General features: G+C 49.0%; 4 protein-coding genes across 8 annotated transcripts in view; 2 read left to right on the forward strand and 2 right to left on the reverse strand.

Annotated features, from left to right (window-relative positions):
- Positions 1-154: 154 nt before the first annotated feature.
- SNRNP35 (small nuclear ribonucleoprotein U11/U12 subunit 35) lies at positions 155-2,995 on the reverse strand. 2 transcript variants are annotated; one of them, XM_036393471.1, is made up of 2 exons: positions 2,984-2,995; positions 155-1,850 (listed from the first exon to the last, which is right to left on the reverse strand). In XM_036393471.1, exon 2 carries the CDS (start codon positions 1,845-1,847, stop codon positions 1,050-1,052), a length of 798 nt encoding a protein of 265 aa, XP_036249364.1. In that variant the 5' UTR covers positions 1,848-1,850; positions 2,984-2,995; the 3' UTR covers positions 155-1,049. The 2 variants fall into 2 exon arrangements, with proteins under 2 accessions (XP_036249364.1, XP_036249363.1); XM_036393470.2 differs by lacking the exon at positions 2,984-2,995 and adding an exon at positions 2,336-2,462.
- On the forward strand, positions 2,505-7,002 carry RILPL2 (Rab interacting lysosomal protein like 2). 3 transcript variants are annotated; one of them, XM_036393472.2, is made up of 4 exons: positions 2,505-2,879; positions 3,711-3,862; positions 6,141-6,251; positions 6,726-7,002. In XM_036393472.2, the coding sequence occupies exons 1-4, from the start codon at positions 2,520-2,522 to the stop codon at positions 6,748-6,750; spliced, it is 648 nt and encodes a 215-aa protein (XP_036249365.1). In that variant the 5' UTR covers positions 2,505-2,519; the 3' UTR covers positions 6,751-7,002. The 3 variants fall into 3 exon arrangements, with proteins under 3 accessions (XP_036249365.1, XP_054372797.1, XP_054372798.1); XM_054516822.1 differs by having other exon boundaries at positions 6,141-6,248; XM_054516823.1 differs by lacking the exon at positions 6,726-7,002 and adding an exon at positions 5,650-5,743 and having other exon boundaries at positions 6,141-6,247.
- Positions 7,003-8,179: 1,177 nt separating this feature from the next.
- Positions 8,180-16,788, reverse strand: KMT5A (lysine methyltransferase 5A). Its single transcript, XM_036393468.2, has 8 exons — positions 16,596-16,788; positions 16,193-16,287; positions 13,985-14,141; positions 12,958-13,174; positions 12,214-12,298; positions 11,806-11,865; positions 11,132-11,322; positions 8,180-10,406 (listed from the first exon to the last, which is right to left on the reverse strand). The coding sequence occupies exons 1-8, from the start codon at positions 16,786-16,788 to the stop codon at positions 10,196-10,198; spliced, it is 1,209 nt and encodes a 402-aa protein (XP_036249361.2). The 3' UTR covers positions 8,180-10,195.
- A 4,391-nt stretch (positions 16,789-21,179) lies between these two features.
- SBNO1 (strawberry notch homolog 1) overlaps positions 21,180-25,538 on the forward strand; it is a 31,376-nt gene continuing 27,017 nt past the window's right edge. The window contains exon 1 of one of the 2 annotated variants that reach the window (XM_036392914.1): positions 21,180-21,287. The gene's annotated coding sequence lies outside the window, so the exon portion shown is untranslated. Of the gene's footprint in view, positions 21,288-21,906; positions 22,201-25,538 lie in introns of those variants that run through there. The other variant, XM_036392915.2, reaches the window with a different exon arrangement.

Genomic DNA, 25,538 nt, shown 5'->3' on the forward strand with positions numbered 1-25,538 from the left:
TGCAAGACTTGTGTCTTTTTTTTTTTTTTTTGTGGAAAGTAACACCATCCATTCTTGGGGATGCAGCTTATGGATCTGTCTTTGTACAACTTCATGGAAATACAGCCTCAAACCAGACAAGGTTTAGGACAGAGCCATTCGAAGACTGATGAAATACAATTTAAAATACATTCTATATTTAGGAATGGCTTATGATGACAAAGACCATGACAGAGCCTTTCCTAGAAAGTACTGTAAGCTCCTTAATGGAAGAGGTGTGTCTATATTTACACATCCTAGCCCTGAAAAAGATGTTTTGCCCTTTTTACCCCATTCAGCTACAACCAGCAGCAAGCCCAGTTTCCAGAATGGATTTAAACCCTGTGTAGAAGGGTGAGGACAGAGTGAGTGCAGCTGCAACCACATTTACCCATGACACCCTCCCTCAGTGACTGTCCATGGATTCATCAGGAACATGAGGCATTTTCTGACGTGCTTACTGTCCCGTGGTGCACATTCCTCTGTACAAAGGAGTTTCATCCTCCCATGTCACAGACAGTGGGTTGGTTCCATGTTTCTCTCTCACCTGGCAGAACCAGTTAAGGACACAGTATCAATAAAGGTCTTGCCTGTCCCAGTGTCTTCACAAAAATGAAGCCACTTCCCATCAGCTTCTGTTTTGGGGCACAGAAGTTTCAGAAGTTTGCTGCTATTCCATTCCTGTGTCTCCAGCACAGGACTGTTTCATAACAAACATGTGGACATCTGGCACATGGGTAACTCCTCATTCAGGCAGCCAAAGGTGTGTGCTCATCTCAGTGGGATGCCTGTACACACGGTGCATTTCTTACAGCACTCACCAGTTCAAAAACATTAATACAAAAGTTTATTTTCTCTAAAGAACAATTCAACACACATGTGAACTGCAGTAGGAACCAAACTACAGAGAGCTGCTGACAGCAGAGTCACAGGCACAAGGTGGCAACACCACAACTTGTTCTGGGAATGCTATCACAGCCCCGGGCTGCCACCAGGGTAGGTGACACACCCCAAGGACAAGGCACAGTCACCTATCGGTGCTTATCATCATCTCTTTGCTTCTTGGTATCTCTGTCCCTGCTCCGGTCTCTATCCCTGTCCTTCCTGTCTCTGTCCTTCCTTTCCCTCCCCCTGCTCCTCTCCTCTCTGGAGTCTCTGTCTCTCTCACTGTCACCCCAAGCCCACGACCTCTCCCTTTCTGGCCAGCGTTTGTCCCTGCTCCTCTCGTGGTCCCGGTCCCTCGTTCTCCAGTCCCTTGTTCCTTCACGAGACCAGTTTCTTTTTTCTGATGATCCTTCTCCATAGAAATCATTTTTCACGTTTGGCAAATTGATGGGCTTTCGGAAAGGTCTGTCCCGTCCTCCGAACCGCAGCTGCCCGGATTCTTTTTTGCCTCCAAATCCACCCCCAAGCCTCCGGGGAATCCATCCTTTGAGAGTTCTTTCCAGTTCAAAGTCTACAAAGATCTCATGTTGGTCGATGACCAGCCTGTTGGCATCTCTGTGGGCCTTCAGCAGCGCACGCTCCTCTTTGTACTCAATAAACGCGTAACCCTTGGAAAATCCCGTGACCAGGTCTCGAACCAGACGGATCTTTCTGATGTCTCCATAGCGGGAAAAAACCTCCTTTAACTTCTCTTCTGTGGTCTGAAGGTTGAGCCTCGCCACGAAGAGGGTGAGGTGAGGATCTCCCGTGACGCCCTTGTTGGGTACGTACCGTGCCAGCATCGCCCGCCATATGGCCCGGTCGTGGGGCTCCTCATCCGTGCCATCGATGCTGCCAGCCTTGAGGGGGTCGTACTCCTTCGCTATGGGGGCCCAGTCAGCCATCGTCTAGTGGAGGAGAACACACACGGCACAGGCTCACGGCTGGGTCAGAACAGCCTGGGCAAGAATCGCTTCCAGCACCGCTGCACTGTGTTCATCCGAAAATCCCCTCAAAGTGCGACATACGAAAATGAACCAGCCGTGTCGCTGTTGTTTGAGTGCACATGCCGGGACAGAGCCGTGTCCGGGAGCCGCATCCTCCCCTGGCCTACCGCGGCCTGAGGGGCCCCGGCCGAGGAGGCCCCTCAGCCCCGCTCCCGGCGGGCACGCGGCTCTCCCGGCGGGCAGAGGCCGATCCACCGGCCCGGAGGATCCTCAGCGGCTCCCGCCGGGGTCGATCTCAGCCCCTTTCCCCGCTCCCGGAGCCCGCCAGTCCCCCCGCCCCGCTCCCCGAGCCGCCGAGGCGGACGTGGCGCTGCGGAAAGGCCGATGCGTTCACCCGCCTCAGTGCCGGTTCCCGGGGCTGCCGGAGAGCCCCCCCCGTCCCTTACCGGCAGCGGAGCGCGGGCGGTGCCTCCTTAGGGGAAGGGGCAGGGCGGGAAGCGGCGCGGGGCCGCGGCCGCCGCCATGGGAGCGCCGGGGGCGGGAGGGGCCGCTCCGCCCGCGGCCTCGCCGGCAGCGCCGCTCGGCCCGGCTGGGAGGGAAGGAGGGAGGGAGCGCCGGGGTGCGGCGGGCATGGAGCGGGGCCGGGACGGGGAGGAGGAGCTGGAGGAGGAGGAGGAGGAGGATGAGGATGAGGAGGAGGAGGATGGCGGCCCGGAGAGCGCTCTGGAGAAGAGCCCGTTCCAGCTGACGGCCGCGGATGTCTACGACATCTCCTCCGTGGTGGGCCGGGACCTGCTGCAGCTCCGCGCCGGGCCGCAGCTGCCCGCCGCCCGCGCCCGGCTGCAGTTCAGGATCGTCCGGGTGCTGGAGATGCTGGAGGCGCTGGTGAGCGAGAGCAGCGTGGCCGAGGAGCAGCTGCGGCGGGAACGGGACAGCCTCCGGCGGGAGCTCGAGCAGCTGCGGGCGGCGGCCCGCGGGAGCGCCCCGCAGGTGGGTGCGGGACTCGGCCGGGGCACAGGGGACACGGCCGGGGCACACGGGACACGGGCCCCTTCCCCAGCACGGGCACACCACGCCTGGGTCGCAGAACGTACCCAGAACCACACCAGATGGGCCGGCCGATGCGTGAGGTCTCTTTTGTGTCAACTGGACGAGTCTCACAAAGTCACTTCCCGCCTTTGGCCATGAAAGCCTTGAAGCTCTTTCCTTCGGGGGTGGTTAGGATCGCAATGCTGTGGATTCCTCGCTCCAGTTTCATTGCAGTGGCTGACCCAGCAAAGTTGGGTCAGTCACGCACAAAGTTCAGAGTACAAACCCACCGTGTTCAGCTCTTGCACAGCACCGGCCCCATAGAGACAACTGTATGCAAACACTGAGGCGTTGTTACCCCTTGTAAGGGAAATAGATGTCTTGATTACTACAAAGGTTTTTAGTCAAAAAAGGTGAGTTCAGGTCTCACCTTTCTTTGACACAGAATTTTGGTGTGGCATAAGATGGCTCAGCCTAACTCATCATCTGAGAACAATCTGATAAAAGCATCTTCTTGACAACTAAATTGCAAGCTCTTTGGAACAGAGACTTTGTTTTTAACTGTGGTCAGAGCTTGTAGCAGTGTTGGCCCATACTTGGGTGGGGAACACAGTCACTAAGGGAATACAAAAATATGAAGAACTATAATTAACTGCTTGGGGAAAAAAAATCAGGATTGTGATGAATTCATACCAGTTCTAAAAATTCCATATTTATAAAATCCAGATATTTTACTCTCTGAATGCTGCGTTTTTTGAGAGGTTGCAAGATCCACCACTGTTTCTTTTACAGCCCAGCCTCGGACCAGATCAAATGGTGATAGACCTCACAGACCCCAACCGGCCCCGGTTCACGTTACAGGAGCTCCGAGATGTATTGCAAGAGAGGAACCAGCTGAAAGCTCAGCTTCTGGTGGTGCAAGAGGAGCTACAGTGCTATAAGAGGTAAAGCTTGAAGTCAGCAGAGAACTAATAACAAGTACTTCATGAAGCTTATCAGTTGAGAGTCTTGAAGGTTTGAGTCCCTAGGTCAGGATAGGCATTGTCCAGATATGTAAGTGACCCCTGTGCTCCCCAGAGCATACAAGTGAGCAAAGAAAAATGGGGGAACAATGAAGTCTCTATGCAACGCGATTTGAAAACCAAACTCCCTTTTCCTCTGCACAGTTCTCAGCCCATTCCCATCATTGTCCCACTCTCAGCCTACGCAGAGTTACTCCCACTCCACATCCAGGCTGGGTTCTCGTGCACAGGAATTCATCTGTGCAGTCACAGCAGCTGCACACACACTGTGTCTAAAGCCACACTACATACCAAAGAGCACGGGGGGTTTCCAGCTCAGCTTCAGTCAGACTTTCCTTCCTCCTGCAGCACAACGCTGGTTGATCTCCGGTCCTTCACTCCCACGGGGGTGTGGCACTGATCTAGAAACAGAATATTGAGCTCTTTCATCATTCATGATAAGCTGTGGGGTTTTTAAGACTGCCAACAGAGGGTTGTGTAAGGCCCTTGAACTTGTGCAAAGCAAGTGATTTCGGAGAAGGGTTTGGTCTTTCCTGAAGGGAGAGTCGGTGTGGGAGGTGGGAAGGGTCTTGATCTTGGTGCTACAAATTCATTCACCCCAAAGGCTCTCCTTCCCAACCTCTGCCCCCTTTCATCAGGTTGGATTATAAACTCTTTGGGTCAAGAAATTTCTTCTCTATCTAGACACAAACTGTCTGAGCACATTAGATTTCAGTTGGGATATCTCAGCAGCACGCTCCTGGATACAGCGAGCCCGCCCTTTGCCTTGTCTGTACCAGGCAGGTTAAGCCAAGAAGTTACACTTAAATCCAAGAATTTACAAACTGCCTGACAGCACTTCCCCAGCTCAGCTGGCTGCTTTGCTGTGTAGCAGTGGAATGGCTTCTTGCTTTGATTTCCCAGCTGTTACACAGTTTAGTACAGGCCAGGTTAAAAATGTAACAGTGGGAATGTTTTCAGGTTTTTAGTGATCTGAGTCACAGTGCTGTGCACCAAGAACAGGGCAGGGCTGATTTTCAGGTCGAGTAATTTGTGAGGTTATCTCCTCATACAGTGTTACAGCTTAAGCCAAAACCCATTTTCCATCTAAACAGTCACATAAAATCCTAATTGTAATTGTAGTAAAGAGTAATTGTGCAGGAGAAGAGAATAAATCTGTTCTAAAATGCTTTGTACACATTGGAAACAAGCTCTGCATAACACAAGGTAACAAACATCTCAGAGACTGGCTCAAAGTGACCGATGGTGTTTGGAGGCTGCATTTTTCATCATGATTTCTGGGTAGATGTTACTATGCAGATGTTGGAGCTCTGCAGTGTCACCAACAGCTCATTGTCTCATTTATCCAAGAGGGGAGTCTGCCTCAGAATTACCCCGTGCCTGGTGTCACACCAGTTTTTAACTGCTCTGTGTTTTTAGTTCCGAATCCAGTTGAGTGTTGCTTGGCCACTCTCTGCCTGCAGCTACTGCCTCACAGGCTTTGATCCACTGAGCTCTCCAAATGCCTGAGGTCAGCTCAGGACAGGCTGTGAAAACACTGAGTGTGCAGGCTGGGAAAATCTCACCCTGTTCCAGGCAGGGAAAACACCCTTTGGTCAAACCGAAACTGCTGCCTGGAGTAGGCGGTTACAGCCTCTGGAGTGTAGAAACACCAAAGTGAGATGGCAAAATCTAGAGCTGAGGCAAAGCCTTTTTTCTCTCCTCTGTAGGGTGGAAAGAGGAACAGGCACCTGCCTTGCAGGGGAGCTGGGAATCTCCCATCTGTTCCCAGGCCTGGTGTGAGCCTGGGTGGCTGCGCTGGAGGTACCACACATCCACCCCTGCAGAAATTCACCATTTGTGACATCCACCCTCAGAAATTCACTGTCCTCTCACCCTTGGACTTTTGCACAAATCCAAGTGTGATTACACTTCCCTTTCACCCCCATTATGATTTGCCATTTTTTTCTCTGTGGAGAAGTCAGCTTGTTATCTTTTTAGTGTTCTCATTAAAGCATAACCCTGGCATCATTACTTTGCTGTATTTAGAGATAATAATTCATTGTTTTCAGTTCAGTAGAAGGAAGAGGCTGGGCTGCCACCCCTGTCCTGTGAACATTCATTCACCCATGTCCAGTGAGAGGTCCAACTCATGCACTGTCACACTGCACAAAAAATAAACAAACCCACAAAAAATAAACAAAACCATCTCTTTTCCCAGTGGGATCATCTCACAGAAAAAGGACCAAACTGAAGAACTGGAAAAAGCAGCCAGTGGCAGCAGTGCTGGCACCAGAAAGGACAGTGAAGAGAAGACAATCATCAAACGGTTGTAAGTTTGTCTGCAGCTTTTGGGGCAGAATTTGTGAGAACATGGCCCACTCCTTACACAGTGAATCCAGGGGTGGATGCTGAACTTTAGCCTAGTTGGCTGGATATTGTTTTCTGCTCTCCATGTAAAGTTAATAACCTGATAAAGCAATCTATTCCTGGGGAAAAAGCACTGCACAGGAAAGCCACCTCCACCCAGGCAAGCAGGGAGTCACTTTTTTCCTAGGAAAACCAAGATTCCTGAGCAAAATGATTCAGTACTTGCCTCCCCTGCCAGCCCCTCAGGGCTGTGCTGTGGGAGCACCCCAGCTGGCCCCAGGCTTTGTTTACATTGTACACAAAACGCACAAGCTCAGGGTCTGTCTCTAAAGTCCCCCAAAATAGCACACTGACAGGGCCAGCCCCGTGCCTGTTCCTTGTTTTCCAGTTGTACATTATTGTTTTCTCTCTGCTATTGATTTTTCTCTTCTTTTAGGTTTTCTTTTAAACATGGAAAATGAGCATCCTCAAGGACTTTGCTGCTGGTGAGAATGGCACTGATGAGCCTCAGAGGCGTTGGGAAAGACAATGATTGGAAGCAGCAGCATCACTCCTACTGTAGAGAATGAGCAATCTCATTAAAATCACGTTGTATAATATTCTTTCAGAATAGATTTTACTCTGCTTTTTCAGAAATTGTTTGAAACAGACACTTTTTGTATTTCTTACTGTCAGACATTATCCACATGTAGAAAATAAAACGTTTGTATAAAGTTGGGGTTTATTCTTATTAAAAGAGCCTGTGATGATCTGTACTACAGCATACTTATCCTGTCCAGCTATCAAAACATTCAGCTCAAAGGATTTTGTAAGATGAAGATAATAGAGACCTGCCATTCACAAGTGGTTGTTTGTGGGTGAGATGAACAGTGGAGGAAAGCACAGCAAAGCAAGAAAAGCTGCTGCAGTTGGGCTCTGCCCATGTGAAGGGCTGAGGTGCAGGAACAGATGCAGCAAACATTTCATTTCTGACAGCTGAAGGTCTCCTGTGGTAGGGAGTTGTGTTTTGCATAAGCTCTGTTCTTTCAATCACCTGCCACAAGCTGTGTATTGGCCTCAGTAATGAGATTTAGCACCAGTGGAAGCATATAGGGCAAACAGAGGAGTGGGGAAAGAAGCTTGAAAGACACCAATTAGGTTCTCCATTTAGAAAGGCAGAATATCCAGAGCAGAAGTCTGAACAGACATAAAAGAAGCAGTGACAGGTATCAAACTGTGATCTTACTCTCTTCAGAAATAAAAGCAGGCTCTGAAGTCTTTTGATTCCCTCTCCTACTCTGGCAGCATGAAAAATGTAGGGCACTTCACACATCTGCTCAGCTGCACGATGTGGATGTGCTGGGCAGAGGCAGAGCTGCAGCCTCCCTCCAGAGGCCAGGAACAAATGTCTGGTAGCAAGGCCACACCACAGGTGGCTGCCCTGAGCCAGCTGCTTCAGCCAGGGCACAGAACCACTGGAGTCCTTTTGCCATCTTCAAAATCTCCATAAGCCTTGGCCATGGCCTCATTGTGCATTTTCTAGAGCATGGCAGCAGGGAAGGCAGTTACTGCACGGCCTGAGCAGAGGCTTTGTGCACAGAAAACTGAAACAAAGAAACAATCAATCAGCAACAGCCAGGATGCACCTCCGAGCTGGAGACAGATGCTGACAAGTGATCTGAATTCCATCCTCTTCCATGGTTTATCCAGGGATGTATTTTCCCATCTCCTTCAAAAAAAGCAGTTTAGCTCCCAACCCAAGGGTGTCTTTCCCTGTGACAACTTGTTAGAGGATGAAGCCTTCCTGTGAGGCACAGAGATAAGCACCCAAATGACACATTCCTGAGAGAAATACACTGAGAGAGATCTCCAGATCTCTGTATGTGTTCCTAGAAAAGTAAAGGATACAGATGCAGTGCAACATGAGCTTTATTTCCATCCTCCAACGCAGTGCTACTCAATTACCAGTTAAGCTTTCAGAGAAGACATTTTCTTTTTATGTAAAACAAGGGAGATCTTTCCCCTTTCTTGTTTACAAAAGTGATGCTGAAGTACAGAGGTTTTAAGCTATTCAACCTGATAGAGAACACATAAATGTTTAAATAAAATAAAAAGAATTTATTCCAATTTTGACTTAAGGGAAGTGCTCTAGTTTTAACAGGACACTGTACACATTGCTGAGGTCTCTGTTATTGAGACCAGAGAAAAATCAGTGCCAACTCAGACAAGTTGGCCAAGGAGGCTTACCTGAAACTCAGTACATGTAATGTAACAGGTCTCCAGTTAATTCTTCAGAAATGGGAAAATACCCAGGCTTCCTCTGACGAGTTTGCCTTGTGTGAAGCAGTAAATAATATAAAGCATTTAATAGCTAATGATTTTCACAGCTTTCTTTCAAAATGCTCATAAAACTGCAATGGAGACAGGTAGTATAGCAGCCGTTTCATCAATAATAAATATATTCTTTATTTTACAGAGACATTGTCTTCAAGTTTTTAATTTAAAAAATACATCACTAAGCCACCTCTCTTGCTGCTGGAGCACACAACCAGGATGTTGTTGCTATCTGACCTATCACATAGGCAAGCATAAGATTGTCTAGAGGGCATTCAGCTGGAACAGCAGCAGCCTTCAAGACATGAGGAATAGAAGACATTAACAGAGCCACAGATCCCTTGCTGACATCTTCCAGCAGCAAGCGTGGCTGATGGCTCACAGCCATTTTCATCTACACACATGCCAAGCCTGCCTTGGCAAAAATTCCAACTGGTAAGAATTCCTCTTTAACATAAAGGACCTGCATTGTATTGCCTGCCTATATCCCAGATTTGGCTCTCCAACAGAAACATCCAAACATCCACGAGATGCCAAGCGCTCGACTCCCATGTGAGACAGTGGGACCAGACTGTGCTGGACGGACCTACAGGACCAGGCAATAAGGAATCTACTTTCTTCACTGCATGAACTCCATCACTACAGTTTGAAGCTGCATATGAAGATGACTCCTATTTTTGGAACCACTATGCTCTACTTCAAGCATTCACAGTAAATAAATAGCTTCTGATGTGGCTAATTAGCATAGGAAGGTAATATAAAAAACTTTTGGAGAGAGTTTTTACTTCTTTAAAATCCTCTGGGAGACACCTCCAAGAATCAGCCATCGACTATAAAAAAGGTACCTTCTCAAAGTTTAGAAAATAAGTAAATGTCAAACATTAATTCTCGCTGTGAAGTTCTATCTTCACAGCTGTAATCAGTATCAACCCAGTCTATCAAAATTTATCCTCATTTGGCTGGGAGTAATTTCTCCAAAGGAAGCAGTCAATCTGACCATCCTTTTCCCTCAGTGCCAGTGCATTTGAAGTTCACTGCCAACAGAATGTATGACACAGGAGAAAGTGGATTCCTACCACAAATTATTTGAGAATGACAGTACATCCATCCCAGAGAAGCCTGTCAGCACTGGGCTGTGCAAAGCAGTCTGACAGGCAGTCAAGCCACTGGATGACCAAGTCAGAGTACAGCAGTACTTCTGTCATAAAGCCAAGCTCAGCACCCCAAAGTGGGGTGTGAGATTTCCTTGCAAAAGCAGAAGCACAACCCCAGTGATTAAATTTCTGTGCAAGTCTTTCCCTGCTCAAGTGGCACTGGTCACTACGCAGAAGCATTCCAATTTTAAGGAGGGTTTTCCTTTTATGATATAAAAGTTTTGGCAATCTAAGGTCAATTATTCAAGCCTGCCTGGAAAACTGTAATAGGTATTTAAATACTGCAAAGCAAAAAGGCAGTTTTTAAGGAGCTCGGAAGACCATAAGCCATCCACTAAGAAAGCTGAGGGAAGTGAGGGCAGAAAAAAAAATAAAAATGCACTGACTCCTTGTAGAACACTCAGTCCAAAAATAAAAACCCCAAAACAAGGAAGATGAATTAGTGTTTCAGCCACGGGTGAGCTTCAATGGAAGCTTTGCTTCTGTCTCCATAGTCGTACAAGAGTTCTTCACCTGCCTTAATGTCCCTGGAAGCAATGAGGATGAGATGAGGCACACCATCGATGTCGTGGAGCTTGGTCTGACAATTGCCACACTTGCTGTGATTAATGAGCCTTCCCAGACGATTCGTTTCTTTCGTAGCATCGACACTGAAAGAGCAAGAACAGAACGCGGGATTGCGCCTGGGACAGGGGCAGCTTGGGAGCAAAGCCCAAAGTGCAAATCACACAAAGAAGGAGGAACCCACATGAGTCTTGAAAAATTAAGGAGAAACGGAATATTATCATGTTACATTACAGAACAGCCATGATTAAATAGGCAGCCATAATATGGCAAGGCAGGGAAACTAAAACAATTCCGGGAGATTTTTAAGTTAGTACAAAACCCAGAAAATGAAATCTTTGGGCTGTTTGAGCTGCCTGTTTCCAGGAATAGCAGAATCCAGATGTGAAAAAAATTATAAAGCTTGGACTGAAGTGGGTGTCAGAGACTAGAGCAACAAGGACACCAAGTCAAAGTTGAAAGAAACATTTCCAGGGAGTCTGTCCATCCTGCTTTCCAAACCAGCTCCTCGCAACTCAGATAAAGGAGTCCATTCTACAAGAGGATAAATTTAGGCAGAAGACCACTGCAGAACTCCAAGCCTCATCCAAGCAGAGCAGCTCTCCACATAGCTTGTGCTGTACTTCAAAGAAGAGGGCTTTGAGTCACCTACCATTCCTCATAGCCACATGTACAGGAGGCTCTCAGACCATGGAACAGTGCTCCAAAAGATTTCATAATTCACAGTTCCCATTAAAAGAAAAAATTTGCATGAAAACAAGAAAAGAATTAGCAGCATTTAAAGCCTCTATCAATAGAAACTTGAGCTTACCAGTAGGTTTTGCTGAGGTACTGGAAATAGTACATGTAGCAGCCTGTGGATGGGTCTTGAGCATACACAGCCTCTCGTTTCTTGGCATCAGTGATCTCGATGAGATCCCCGTGATACTCAACCACAAATTCTCCTCGATTAAAATGTTTAGTAGCAATTACTCCTCTCCCTTTGCCATCAATATAATCAATCTGTTGAGTTGAAAAGAAAATACTTTCTCATTTCCCAGCTGATTTACATCATTGCAGATATGCTGATTACTAGGAAATGATTTGTCATTAAAAAACTGCTGCAAAAGGGAATTGGTGTGTACTGCAGACAAAGCTGTAGAAGCACAATGTGTGGCACTGTGGAAGAAATGCAGGATGAGTTTGGGACACACTCTGAGTTACTGAGTAGCTGGACACAAAATCTTCCAATCAAAGAACTTAGGAGTGCATTTCTGTAAAGACCTTAAAGCCCCCTCAGTATTTATAACTGAGGCTGCACAGAAATATCCTTCAGAGACCAACAATGCTTACTTAAAGGAAGGACTGTGTGTTCCAGTTTTCCTGCATTTTCAGAGAATTGCAGGGTCCTGAGACTGAGTTCTGCTACTCTCTGTTTAAATAGATTAACATCAAGATACTGTGTAATAAACAGTACATGACTACTTAGGTTGGCACTGCAGTTACCTTCATTCCTTCTTCCTTCCCACTTGTAATCAGCTCATCTATTTTCCTCCTTTCCTCAGTCTGCAGAATAAACAAGAACAAACAAAACCACAATATTGTTGATAGCTTTTGTAGCTTCTTCTAGAGCTGGAAGGAAATTGCCCACCAGTGACACTCATTGTTCCAAACCACCTCATATTTCCAGCAAACTGAACAGCAGAAAGATTTCTGCCCCCCCCCCAAATACATAAACAGCTAGATTCTGTTCTAAACTGGACCAGCATTTCCAAATTTTAAGCATGTTCTTAACATTACTTCAAGTGCACAACTTTATTTGCATTTGGAATGAAAACCATAGTTACACACTTCCTCAAATTTTCAGCTAATCAGACATGTTGTAAGTTATGTCATTTTAACAAGAAGCACTACCTCCAATTCAGATTTGCTCTTCCTGGAACTTCTTCTAACAGGATAATAATCTGTCACTTTTCTGTTTGGTGTTCTTCCTTGTGTTCTAAGGAGGAAGAAAAAGAGAACACACACACACATTTCAGACTGTTTGTTAAGTTACACTGCTAGAGCAAAGCTATCTGCAAGAATGTTTTATTTGAGTTTGGCAAGTTAAAAAGTGATCAATATGAATCAGTGGTTTTTATCAGGACTCTTATCAGGACTTAGCCACAGCTACATCCCTTTTCTTCCCCACACTAACTCCATTCCTCCAGTACTAATTCTTGAACAATACAAGTGAGATGTCGTTAGAAATCAACTGAAGGTCTGGGGCCCCCTGCCTGCCTTGCCAGAAGGCACTCGAAAATTTAGGTCATGAAAACTGCTTGGCAAGGAATTCATTAATGTTAGGTCACATTACTCTGACACCAAGAGAAAGGGTATCAGCTCAGCCAGGAAGCCTCCAACTGTTCTGTTTCTGACAAGACACATTCCCATTTGTCCACAGGAAAGTAGGTCTTAATGGATCATTAATTTCTTTTTTTCCATAGGTGACCAGCAAATGTTTCACTTGTGAGAGAACAATAGAACACATTAGGCTTGCTTTCAAGACACAGGAGTCTTCTGCAAAATAGGTACTTAGATGCTATTTTAGGGTTTTTAAAGTGTGATATTCTTGAGAAAACAAAGACCTGTCCTTTCACAATTCCAGGAGTCACTTACTTTTTCCTTGGTCCTCGTTTTGCTTTAACCATCTTCTTCTGAGCTGGCTTTGCATTGGCCTCCTCAGCACAGTCTGCAGGCAGGGGAGTCTTCTGGCTTTCCACAGTTTCTTGGTTTTGATCAGAGGAGGGCACTGAAGGATTGCACCCACCTTCCTTATCCTTCTGCTCTTCTGGTTTCACAGCACCTTCAACTATTTTGCCACCATTCTTTTTTCCTGGTGACAAGGAAATCGAGTAAAGCTCTGAACTTAGGGCCAGCTATACCCGAGTGCTTTAAATGAATTCCAGGGGTTTAGAGCTCTGTCAAATGAGAGAAAGGACAGCAATGACCCTGCAGTGCTGGGCTCAGCAGCTGCAGATGTTGGTGCCAAACGGCCAATGCCATCCAGGATAAATCCATGGGAACTAAAGGGCTGGCACTGATAAGAAATCTACTCCCCACAACCAACATTTACTTGTGTTTTTGCATCCTACCCCAATACAACCACATCCTCCTCCTCAGACAACTGACTCGGAGGTAGGTGAGAGTGGTTTAAAGCTCAATAACGTTTTTATGTAGAGTAAATAATCAGGTTTAACAGTCCCATCTGCTGAGACAGATGTTTGAGGCTCACTGGAGAAAAGAAGCACAGCTGCAAGGCCTCAGCAGTGGGACAAGCTAAAGCCATCTTCACTTCCTTGTCAAAACTGGGGACCCAAATTAGGAACTAAAGGCCCCAAGTTTCCAGAAAGCCTGGCAGTCCCTGCATCAAATGGGACTGAGAATACCTGCTTGTAAAAGTGTTTGATCAAAGTGCTTTGACAAATTACCAAGGCTGTTAAATGCACCTTTAAACACAAGGCAGATGGGATTTCTTCCCCTTCATAAACTTACAGAAACTCCCATTTCTAGTCACTGTCAACCTGGCACTCAGCATCCACAATTTGGGCTCCTCCTCACTGCTTTTATTTCTTGATGAAAATGTCAGAATTGGGGGCAGTGGGAGCACATGCACCAAGAGAAGCAATCCAAAGCTCAATCTTACCAGCTCCTTTCCTGTAGGTTTCCTTTAGTGTTTTGCCCTGACATTTCACCTCGTGATACATGACCGAGTTCTCTTCTTGAAGCGGGGGGCGAGCACCAGGAGCTTTGTTGGGATTCAGGTAGCTGTAGATTTTGGATTGACCAATAAACACATTCTCCTAAAACAGACCCACACAAAAAAATCAGTTCAGCACAGAGATTCCAGGAACCTCAAGCTGGCATCCACAACAATCTGCAGCAACCAGGGCTGACAGGTGACTGTGCTGATGGAATTACACTGTTTGAAGCGTCACCCTCACTGAGGTTGTGATTTCTAAGTGAAAACATAACAGTGCTGAGCACTCTGAGAACTTAACTAATAAAATGTGGCAGGATGGGGTAATAATCATAGCTAACTCCAGCCTCCACCCTTGTGCTTCACAGTATGAACTTTGGTGCTAAAAAAAACCCCAAGCCTGAGCTACTGGGGAGGAAGGCGGCCTCAAAGAGCACAAGCCAAAAAAAATATGAATAGTGCAGCAAAAATTGCCCAGGCCCAATACAGAGCTCTCACAGCCAGAGAGGTATGAGCTACCCAGCTACTCTCAGGAGGTGTCAAATGTTGTTGCAGCAAATTATATGCTCAGCTGAGCAGCACAGGAATCAGTTTTACAGCCTGCCTTGAGTGACACCTCTCAGCAAAGCATGGGAGATAAACAGTGCTATATTTTATCCATTATATGACATAAAGTGTAAAGGTTGTTTATGGCAAAAAAAGCCCATTAAAGAATCAATGCAAAACAGACCCACACAAAGCCCAGGCAGGAAAACGGCAAAACCCTCTGGCATGGGCAGACACCAGAGAGCCTGGGGCTTGCTGCTGGCTCAGGCCCCAAGATGCCAACAGTGAGCAGTGTCAAATTTAGCAAAGATGAGTGGAGTCCTGTCACCTTTGCTTTCACAGCCTCCTGCCACCTGGCTGTGCTGGCCTGTGCAGGGTATGTCAGGCACATTCCAACCGTGAAATCTCAGTGTCTGGACAAACAGATGCAGCTTGGGCAGAATGAGTTTTTCTTGGCTATAGTTTGACTCAACCAAAAGCAATTTTCAGACATTGCATGCCAGTTAAAACAACAAAAATATGCATCCATTTTCTTGGAAAAGCAAGGAACAAAGGGTCCCAATAGTTAAAAAAAGATAGCTCCAATATAGCTGACTAAACAAATACCTCAGCATTTCAGTCACAGACACTGAAAAAGCAAACAAAGTAGACAATAGAACAGATAGGATAATTTTAACAATTAACATGGTCACAAATAACAAACTTCCTATGTACATAATTCACACAAAACCAGACCAGTTAAAGGCTCAAATCTTAGTCCACAAATAAACTACTAAAGACTGAGATTACGATGGAACAGCCTGAGAAAAAGCAAATCAGACAGATACTCCCTGACCTCCAATATTTTTGAAAGGCCCATGAAAGGCAAAACTTGCTTATTAAAAAAACGAGGCTTCAAAGCATGAAATAATATGAAAACACTCCGTTTTAACAAATACAAGCAGTGAACCCTGAGCTTAAAAGTCCTCCAGATTTAATAAGAAGTTTAAATACGGGCATTTTGGGAGAAAGCCCAAAGTAGTGAACTGCAGTCCACCTGCCAGCTGAGCCTTCAGGCTTTGAATACACCATGAACAGGAAACGAACAACTATTTTTCCAGCATAGCTTCCTCCCTTCATTCCCAGCTCCCTGCCTGCTGCGCTCTTGGCGCAACCGAGATGCCGCTGCCACGTCTTTGTCTGTGCCAGGCTTGAGAGCCCGGAGAGCAGAGATTTTCTCAGCGCAGCAAAACACACGAAAGGCGGGCTGCAGAGGGGCTCCGGGATTTAATGCAATAGCCACAACTATTTCCATTGGGAGTTAAAGGCAAAGAGACAGCTCCGGCCAGCTGCCTGTGACAGAACTACAGGACGGGGAAGATGGCACGGAGGGAACGCCGAGCTTAGTGCCTGTCTGCGGAAGGGCACAGGGAAACACGGAAAGAGTCCGACTGTACTTAAAGTTAACCGATTTCTGAATGATTTGAGGGGCTCCCGAAGGCCCGGGCCCCGCGGCTCCCCGGGACAGCCCGCACGCCGGCTCGCCCGCACCGGGGGGAAGCGGAGGGCACCGCAGACCCCGGGAGCCGCCCGCCCCGCTCCGCCCGCCCAGGCCCGGGCACTGCTTACCCCGCCGGCCCGGGGGCGGCTAGGGCCCTTCCTCTCGGCGCTCTCGGGGCTTGCCTTCTCCACGCCGCCCGCCCTGGTCTTGGGCATGTTCTTCCCTAGGAGCAACGGGGGAAGATCGGCGCCTGAGCCATGTCCGGCGCTGCCGCCCGCGGTCATCGCCCGGCCGCCGCGGCCTGCGCCATGTTTAAAGGGCTGGATGCGGCAGGGCGAGCCGCGGCGGCCCAGCCCCTTCCCGGCGAGCTGCGCACATCGCGCGGGGGAGGAGTCCCGCCGGCCCCGGCTCCCCGCACCTCCCAGGAGGAGCTTCCGCGCCGCGGAGATGCCCCGCGCCGCGCGGGCCCAGCCCCGCCGGCCCCGCCGCACCCCGGCCCCGCTCCGCTCGTTCCCGCTCCGCACCGCGCACCTCCGGCCATGGCGGCGGCGGCGGCGGCCCCGCGCCTCGGAGCCCCCGCGCCGGGCGGCCCCGACTGTCCCCGCGGAGTCCCCGGCGCCGCCAACCGCTCCGCAGGGAGACGCCGCGTTACCCTTGGCAACCCCATTGGTTTAGCCTCCTGCCAATCATGGCGCTCAGGCCTCTGATTGGCACGAGCCGCCATAACCCGCCCTCCCCCTGTCACACCGCGGTGACCGCGGCTCCCGGGAACAGGGTTTAAATGTGCGTTCGCTGGGCGCTGATTGGTCCGTGCCGAGGGCGAGCAGCGCTCTGATTGGCGGCCCGGCAGGGAACGCCCCTCCCCCGGCCGGGCCGCGCCACGTGAGTGGGAGCGCGCGGCGGCGGCAGCGGGACCCTCCGGGCCGGGCGAGCCGCGGAGCGCCGGCGGTACCCGGGCCTGCCCGCTCGGCCGGTGCACCGGCACCTCCCAACGCCGCCTCCCTCCTGCACCTCTCCGCAGGGCACACGGCCCACGGCACCTCACAGCGGGGATGCGGGGGACCCCTAATCCTGGCGGGATTGTAAAACTCTGCTCTGTGAAATTATTAGGCTGCTTACGCGATGTTTAGCTTAGATCTCCCTGGTTGAAGTTTAAGTCTATTAGTTCCATCTTCCAAGCTTGCCTGGAGAGCACGTAATACTCCAGCATTGCTCTAAAGCATCAAAGACCTTATGTAAATCCCCATTCCATAACGAGGGCAGCTAAAATGTTACAAAGCCAAATGACAGAGCCATCATTATCACCAGGAGAGCTGGAACTGCCTTCAGCATCGATTCCCTGGTCAGAAGCTGCCAAGAGGTTTAGTACATAGGCTTTGAAATCATGAAAGTACAATGGCAAAGAGTTACACAGCAATGACCCAAAGCACACATGGATCAGGGATCTGGATGGATGCCAAGTGGATGCCATGGTGGAAGTCAGGAAATTGCCACACAGGGCTTTGCTGTTCCACGATAAGCAGAACACTTACATTGAGCAACAGGGCCTGACTCCTGTTTCCTATCTGTGCCACCCACCCTGCAGCAAGGCCCACCTGAGTGTGCTCAGGACCTGGGGGGTGGCACTTGCTCTGGCCCAAGCCCTATCGCCACAGGGGTGGCTTCTCACCCAGGCTTATCTGCAGCCACAGGCTGCTGCTTGTCTCTGGGGCATTCCCACAGTGACATAAACAGCCAGTCAGTGATACAGCTGAAAGCCATCCTTTCCCTTAACAGGAGAAAACTCTTCTCATCTTAAGCAAGAACTCAGGCCTCGTCCCTTCCAAGCTGTCCCGCAGCAGCTGGGGGCTCACAGGGCAGGAATTCAGAAGGCAGCACAGCATTCCAGGCCACCCCCTCCCCTTCCTGTGACAGTTCTGCACTCAGGCACTTTGGGAGAAGGCAGAACAAACCCAGCTCTGACATTTGTTACACCTGGGTCTGCGATCACCAGGCACATGAATTTTACACAGAGGCAACCAAAACACACTGGGTATTTCCCTATAAACTCAAAGCTGCAGCCAGCTGACATTCTCTGGGCATCATGTCCATGAACATCCATGTCCATGGTGCTCTACCATCAAGGCAGGTACTCTAAGCTCTCTGCAAAAGCACCAGAGCAGACACTGCTCTGATTTTTCCACCCCAGTTTGCACTGGACTTATTGCACAGCTGGGATGAAACTGGAAAAAAAAAAGATCTTCATGAATTACTAAGATGATTTCCTTCTTCCAGTAATAGGGAGCACTCTTCCTAATGTCTTGGGAAAGCTCTGGAAACGCCTGAGTGGTTTTGCTCAGCTGTTGGGGGTTGTATATTTTAAATAATTATTTTATATATGTATATTGAGCAAAGGAACTGAGTTGCTATCGAAGCCGTGCGGGCCACCAGTAGAGGGCAAAGGCAGCCAAGGAATTCTCCTCCCCAGAGCAACAAAGAAAACAACGTCATCTCAAACTGGCCGCTGCTCCCGGCGCGGTGGGATCACACTGTGAATTAGCAAAACACGTTGGCTTCACCCCTCAGCTGGCTGCGACCGCGAGCCAGCCATGAGGAGAAGTTAAAATCCTAAAGGCTCCGGCCCAAAGGAGCGTGGCTGGAGCCGCCCGAGCCTCGGGACACGCAGCAGCAGCAGCAGCAGCAGCAGCACATGGAGAGAGCGCTGCCGAGTCCCGGAATCCGGAGGCAGCGGGGCGGCTCCCGCTAGGAGCAGCGCTAAAACCCAGTGACCTAAATATTCTCTCCCGTAGTGCCGCATGAGCGGCTCCCGGGAGCACCACGTTTTACTGCGGAAATGTGAAATTGTTTTGTGGGGGAAGGGAAGGAAGAGCGAGCGAGGCGTTGATTTGCTCAGAAAGGGAAGAAAATCTTCAAGGTAAATCTGTTCGGTCTAGATGAACACTTCATCCAGTTAAAAAAAAAAATCTTATATTTGAATTCACAGTTTCATCTTCTGTCCAATATACCAAGGAGATGCTTGTTAAATGTTCCCACCTGAGAGCAAGTTCTCACACAGCAGCTGTCATATTTGCAATTTGCAAAATAAATGACAGCATTTACACAAATTTCTCGTTCACAAGATGAAATCCCTACAATTTGTGCTTCAGCCACTAGAAATCAAGTAAAAACAATCCCTGAGGGTAACTGCTGAATATTACATTAAGCAACATCATTTTATAAAGTCACAGAGTAAAATGCCAGTAGGTGCTAACTGCAATTCATAAACTATTAAATATAATTATATTCGGAATTGTATCTACCAATGATTAAAAAAAAAAATCTCTGACTAGAAAGTGCAATGAGATCTGTGAATTACATGCCAAAATTCTATGGAAACAGAGTCCTGCAGACAGATGTGCCTGTGCTAATTCCACGCCAATGGAAACCAGCATTTCCACCAGCGAGATTACTCACCTATTGCAGTCGAGGATGATCACAAACGCTGACAGGTAACTCCCTTTTCAACTCAAGACATCAAAACCCTCCCTTTCTTGTCACGATTGTACAGAGCTGCTGAGATTTAAAGTTTGATTCAGCATGTGTAAGCTGTACTTCATCATGCCTTCATCTGAAGTGTGCAGAGGGCAATAACCAAGACAAAAGCTGCCATTTAGATTGTTCTTCTGGTCTCTGGCCTCACTTCTGTCATCCTTCTCTCCATCTGAAGCATCACTGATTAATCTGAATTACTTAAGTCAGTTTAATCAACGTTGCTTTGTCTTTAAATAGTTTAGCCTTAATCTGTCTAATCCTTTATTGGTTATATTAATCCCTGTTAAATTTGTCTAATGATAAAATAAGCAAACTTGCACAAGATTGAATGAGTAATACTGAACATTTGAAGGTATTTCATGATTGCTTACTCTTCATCTATGTCTGGTTCAATTCTGTGGGAAAGTTCTTACAAATTTTCGTGTTTTTACACAACTGGGAAAGCATTTTATTGGAAGATTGTCTCTTAACAAGTCTTCTCAGTCTAGGGGCCTCCAGCTCTAAAAAAAAACGTCTCCAAATGTGAAACTAGCATGAGGGGTCTCCAGGTTTTAACTCACTCTTTGCAGCAGCAAGTTTCACATTAGCAGCTTGTACAAAACTCGCAAGGGAAAACTCATCTGCCAGCACCCCAGGGAGGGCAGCAGGGATGTCCCCCCTGCATTCTCCTGGGGGGTTTCCGTACAGGAGCTCTGCAGAGCCGCGGTGCCGTGAAGGGCGGAGGTGGCGGAGTCCTCAGGGCGCGGTGGCACCTGCCGCACCGGGGAGCCGCCAACCGCGGAGGGACGGGACGGGACTAGGGGGCCGCCTGGAGTGAGACGCATTCAGCAGCGGGAGCACGGGCAGGGATGAGCTCAGATGCCAGCGTTTCCCATCACGCCGAAGCCCCCAGGGTCCGGCTCGGTCCCGCCGCTCCGGGGCCGCTCCCGCCAACGCCACCTCAGGCGGGGGCGCGCGCACAACGCCTCCCCCGCCCTCCCTGCCCTGTGATGCAGCGAGAAACGCGAGATCTCGCGAGAGCTCCGCCGCGCTGCCGAGTTCTCGCCGGCAGCCGCCATCTTGCGGGAGCCCAGGTCACGTGACTGCTCGCAGCCGTTCGCCTCCGCCTTCCCCTCCCCCCACCCTACCGGGAACCGGGCCCGGATCGCCAAGGCTCGACTGCGGCCGGCGCAATGGGGCGGGGCCCGCCCGCGGGGACGTCGCTTATTGGAAGGACGGTGGATACGCCGGGGATTTTTTTTTGGGGGGGGGAGGGAACGAGGAACTTTCTGCCTTCTCGTGGCTGAGAGCAGGGAAAAACCGAGGCGCGGCATGTCACGTGACGGGGGGGGCGAGCGGGGAGCGCGCGCCGGGGCCCGGTGGCGGCGGTGGGGGGGGGGAGGGGGTGGGCGCGAGACGGCGGCGGCGGCCACGTGACCGGGGAGCCCGCGGGCGGGGGGCGGGTCACGTGGTGCCGAGCGCGCGCCAGCGGCGGGCGGTGGCTGGCGAGGGTCACGTGGGCGGGGAGCGCGCGCGGCGCGGCGGGGGGAGGGAGGCGCGGCCCGGGTCACGTGGTGCGGGCGGCCCCCGGCCCCCCCTCCCCTGTGAGGGGAGGGAGGGCAAAGATGGCGGCTGTGAGTTAGAAAGCGGCGGGCGGCGGGGCCGGCGGCGGAGACTTCCAGGAGCCCGCGGGAGGATCGAGTGCGACAGAGAGTAAGTCCCGCGCTGCTCTTTTGCTTGGCGTCACGTCTGTTTGGCCGCCTCTGACCGCTCCCCGCGTTGCGGGGCCGCCCCGGGGGTTTCTTCCCCTCAGCTCCTCACTGGGGCCCGCGGCGGCGGCGCGGGGGTGTCCGGGGAGGACCCGTTGTGCTGGGAGCGGCTCCGCGTCTCCCTCGGCCCCTCAGCCCGGGAAGGCTGCGCGGCCGCCCCCGCAGGGGTCCCGGTGGGCCGGGGGCGGTGCGGCGGGCGGGGTAGGCGCCGCCGCCGCCCCGGCGGAGCCCCGGTTGTCCCGCGAACTTCGTGCCCGGGGGCGTGCGGGGGCGGGCGGCGGGGCCCCCCGGCTCTGGGGGAGCGCTTCTCTAACGGGGGCGGGCGCGGCGCTGCGTTCGGCCGCCCCCCCCCCCCCCCCCCCCCGCCGCATCCCTGCGCGGGCAGAGCCCCCCGGGCCGGCCCGCGCCTTTGTGCGCTCTTTCCGCGGCCGCTGATTGTTGAGGTTTGAAATGGAGAAACGAGGCGGGGGGGATGGGGGTGTTTGATTTATGGTGCCGGAGCGGCTCCGAAAGCCGCCGTGAGACGGAGCCCTCCCGCCCTTCCCCGGGATCGCGGTGCTGTTGGAGGGATCTTTAAAGAGGTGAAGGTCTGGAAACAAAAAGTCGCGCATGGGACGGGATTACGCAGCCGATTCTGGCCCAACCCGGAAGTTTATGTCGGGAACACGTGTTGGTGGGAAGGTGGCGGGGCAGCAGCCGCCGACCCCCCGGCTCTCCCGTCGCCTCCCCCGGGGGCTTCCCCGCCCTGCCGAGCCCTCTGGGGCCCCGCTGCTCCCGGGGAGCTGAACCGCGGCGACAGACACGGCCTCAAAGTCCAGGGACTCTTAACGAGCGCACCTCAAACAGAGGTTGCTAGGGTGAGTAATAGTTTAACGTAGAAATGCTCCTACAGTCTGATGGGGAAGAGGCCTTTGGGGTTTTTCTCCTGGGTTTTTTTTGGGTTGTTTCTCTATTATTTTTAGCTGACCAGGTTCCACGCTGCATTTGAGGGTATAAATCAGAACTCTTGTACTTTCTTTCAGGTACTCTTAGGCTGGTTCTATGTGTTTGATACCTGTTAAAGATGAGGCAGATTTTGTAAATGCTTAAAAATAAAACCCTTGAATTGATCTGTTAGCTAACTCCAGAGTAAAAAAAAATCTAGTGTGATCAAACGGCACAGTGTGAAGTTAGGAATTAACTCGGTGGTAGACTATTTGGCTTTAGACTACCAAGCTTCTGTTTGGATTAAAATTATTTAAAAACGTACATTAGTGTTTTGTAAGCTGCCCTCCCCCCAAAATGAAACTCTGTAGTTAATGTTGTAAAGCAAGAATTGAAATTGTGTAACAGCGTGACATTTGAATTGGTATTCTGTATCTCCCTCACAGCCATGAGATGTTATATTTGTATGCAATCTTAATATTTAGAAATAAAATGTGGGCAGTTTGTCTTTTTGTCCAGATTACTCTGGTTTCAAAACTGGCTGAGAGCTACTCTAAAAGCTGTTGAAGCAGGTCATGATGTAGGTAATGGTGCTTTGAGACACACCTGGAACTGCCTCCCAGGCTAAAACTAAGGCTCCTGGTGCTCACATGCTGCTCTTTATCTTTGAGATTTTACTTGTTAAAAACTTTCACCGCTGGCCAAATTACCAGCTCCAGCCTTTTAGTCTGAAAGCAGATTTCATGCCAAATTATTGCATTGTTAAGTCTTTTAAATCTTCAGAACTTCTGAATTTCACATTTGCAGACTGTAACATGGCAGTTGTAAATTTTGTAGAACAGGCACTAAAAAGCATTGAGGCAGAGTTGAAGCCCACAGTGCCCTGGAGTGTCCCTCCTGTCCTTGAAAGCTTTGAGGTTTGAGTGGTAACCAGCCCTTGAAAAGTGGGAACGATTTTTCCAGGATTGGAGTTAACTTCTGGTTTTTGTGAGAGCACCTTTGTACGTGTGAATGCAAAATTAACTGCTCGTCTTGAGGTTAAGGCATGGAAGGATGAGTGAGTTCATTAATTAGGGTTTTGCTCTTTGATTGGATGGTGACTTGCAGAGGACCAGAAGGGGTTGGCTTGGTTGAATTCTTGGTTTTTACTGTTACCAGGTTGCCTTCTGGAGACAAAAGCTGAGAAATGAGCAGAGCCCACGTGGCTATCCAGAGAATCCTGTTGGGTGGGATGGGGCTCTTACACCTCTGCTCTCAGAGCCTGCAACGGGAGATGTGAAATTTTCGGGTCAATAACAACTCACGGTTTAGACAGGCACAGAATTTGCAGGGCAAAGCTGTCTTGTCTCTACAACTCCAATATTTGTGTGATGTTCTAAACGGCTTCCAGTACAGCTCAGGTGACAGGTATTCCCCAAAAGGGCAGTGGGAAAACCTTTCCAGTGACAGAGCAGAAGTTGGGAATGCTCTTTGTGTCCCAGGCAGGCATTGACGCCCAGCTGTGAGAAGGGCTTGGGAGCAGCAGTGCCTGCTTGATTGGGATGTTTGCTTTGGAGTAACTTGTGATACTGTAATTGATTATGGGTTTGAAATAAGCACTTCAGCATGCAGTGTTACAGTGTGTAACTCACAGACCTGAAAATCAAAAGGCTTTTCATTGTTTGGGATTCTACCATTATGTTTCTCAGGGGAAACAGAGCAGGTTGCTTGACATGTGTTTTAGAATCTTTTTTTTTTTCTTTTTTTGTTTTGTTTCTTTGTACCAAAGCTAAAATGGAAGGAGAGAGAGAGCCAGGTTGGCATGGATACATGACATGATATTAAACATGGCATTCTGGTTTTGTATCTTTAAATCAGGAATTATTTACATAATGTGCAGTGATCACAAAACTGCCTCTTTATCAAAGTTCTAAGCTATGTTCTTCACCAGGAGAGCACCTTACAGAAATGTTTGGTGTATTTTGGTAGCCCTTCTTGAAATAGCACCAGTTTGTTTTTTCTTTATACAAAGAAAGTAATTAAGATATTACTACTGTTGAAATTTTATAAATACATTTTTTTAGTTTCATTTAATAGGCTGATTCTTGCTCAGTGACATTGGACTAGCTCACTAAACATAGACAATCTTATCTGCAAGATTCTACATGCTCAAAACAGTTCTTTGAGTGATGAAATCCTCAGGGAACAGCTTGTAATATTCACAACTTTTTAATAAGTATTTTCTTTCGGAGATTTTGAAGATGTGGCAAACAGGTCCTTATATAGTATTGCCAAGGCTGAGCTGCAGAGCTTGATAAAGTCACTTTCACTTGTGTTAGCTGAGGAGCCTCCTACCTTGCAAGATTATGGAGCTGGTTCAGCCTGATAATGTTTTAAGCTTAAGCAGCATGTGCTACAGAAAATAAAATGTTATCACAATGCAGCTTCTCCTGTATATTTCTTTTCTTCCTCCTTTAATTTCCTTGCTAAATTAAAATGAGGAGGGTGGGCAGCATTGGTGCTTGGAAGTTGCACAAAGGCTAAAATTGGTGCTAAGTATTCAGTGACTTCTAATGTAAAAAATCTAGAAGTTCAGAATTCCTTTTGTTCCAAACAATGCAGCTTTGTTCCTACTGTACAGAAACAAAATAAGTGAAACTAGTCAAACTTTCATTGTCCAGACTGACAGACAAACAATTGCTGTTGTTTTACTGAGCTTCTTGCTGGGTTGTGAGCAACCATGAATTTTTAAGACTTTTAAAATTTGGGGTGTCAGGAGAGGGGTGCAGCTGGGGGGTTTCTTAAATGAAAACAGCCTCACTAGAAAGGGATGACTCTAAACTGGAGATATTTACTCTGAAATTGGAGGAATTGCTTTGCTAATTTCTGTCACCCATCATTTACTGAAAACTTTGAAACAAGCAACTAAAACATTACTGCTATGAGTTGGTTTTTTCTGAACTCTGAAACTTGTAAGGTCTCAGCCATCATGTTTTTAAAGGGTAAACATGTTGGGGTCAGTGGCATCGTGGAAATGTTAAACTGGACTTGAAACAGATGGAATGGGTTGTGACACCCTCGTAGGGTGGCTGGGGAAGAAGTGTTTTTGTGGTGTTGGTGTGGGTTTTTCTTCTTGCTTTGGTTTTGCTTTGAGTCTCAACTTCATAGAAAGGCCTTTCATTCCTATATTCTGAGAGCAGACTAAGAGTTCTCGAGTCTTTTCATTTTTTCTTCCTTCTCCTAAGTGAAAAGCCCCAAGCTTCTGCTGCTTCTGCCTTTTTGGGCCTCTATT

Source organism: Molothrus ater, chromosome 18 (assembly GCF_012460135.2).
Source record: "Molothrus ater isolate BHLD 08-10-18 breed brown headed cowbird chromosome 18, BPBGC_Mater_1.1, whole genome shotgun sequence".
NCBI classification, from domain to species: domain Eukaryota; kingdom Metazoa; phylum Chordata; class Aves; order Passeriformes; family Icteridae; genus Molothrus; species Molothrus ater.

Excerpts from the sequence above, each read along its gene's own strand:
- SNRNP35 (XM_036393471.1), bottom strand. The coding sequence starts at position 1,847 with ATGGCTGACTGGGCCCCCATAGCGAAGGAGTACGACCCCCTCAAGGCT.
- RILPL2 (XM_036393472.2), top strand. The coding sequence starts at position 2,520 with ATGGAGCGGGGCCGGGACGGGGAGGAGGAGCTGGAGGAGGAGGAGGAG. Across the intron at positions 3,863-6,140 it reads GAGCTACAGTGCTATAAGAG|TGGGATCATCTCACAGAAAA; the intron begins GTAAAGCTTGAA and ends CTCTTTTCCCAG. Across the intron at positions 6,252-6,725 it reads AAGACAATCATCAAACGGTT|GTTTTCTTTTAAACATGGAA; the intron begins GTAAGTTTGTCT and ends CTCTTCTTTTAG.
- KMT5A (XM_036393468.2), bottom strand. The coding sequence starts at position 16,788 with ATGGCGGCTCGTGCCAATCAGAGGCCTGAGCGCCATGATTGGCAGGAG. Across the intron at positions 13,175-13,984 it reads AACCTACAGGAAAGGAGCTG|GAAAAAAGAATGGTGGCAAA; the intron begins GTAAGATTGAGC and ends CCTTGTCACCAG. Across the intron at positions 11,866-12,213 it reads AGAGCAAATCTGAATTGGAG|ACTGAGGAAAGGAGGAAAAT; the intron begins GTAGTGCTTCTT and ends TTTATTCTGCAG.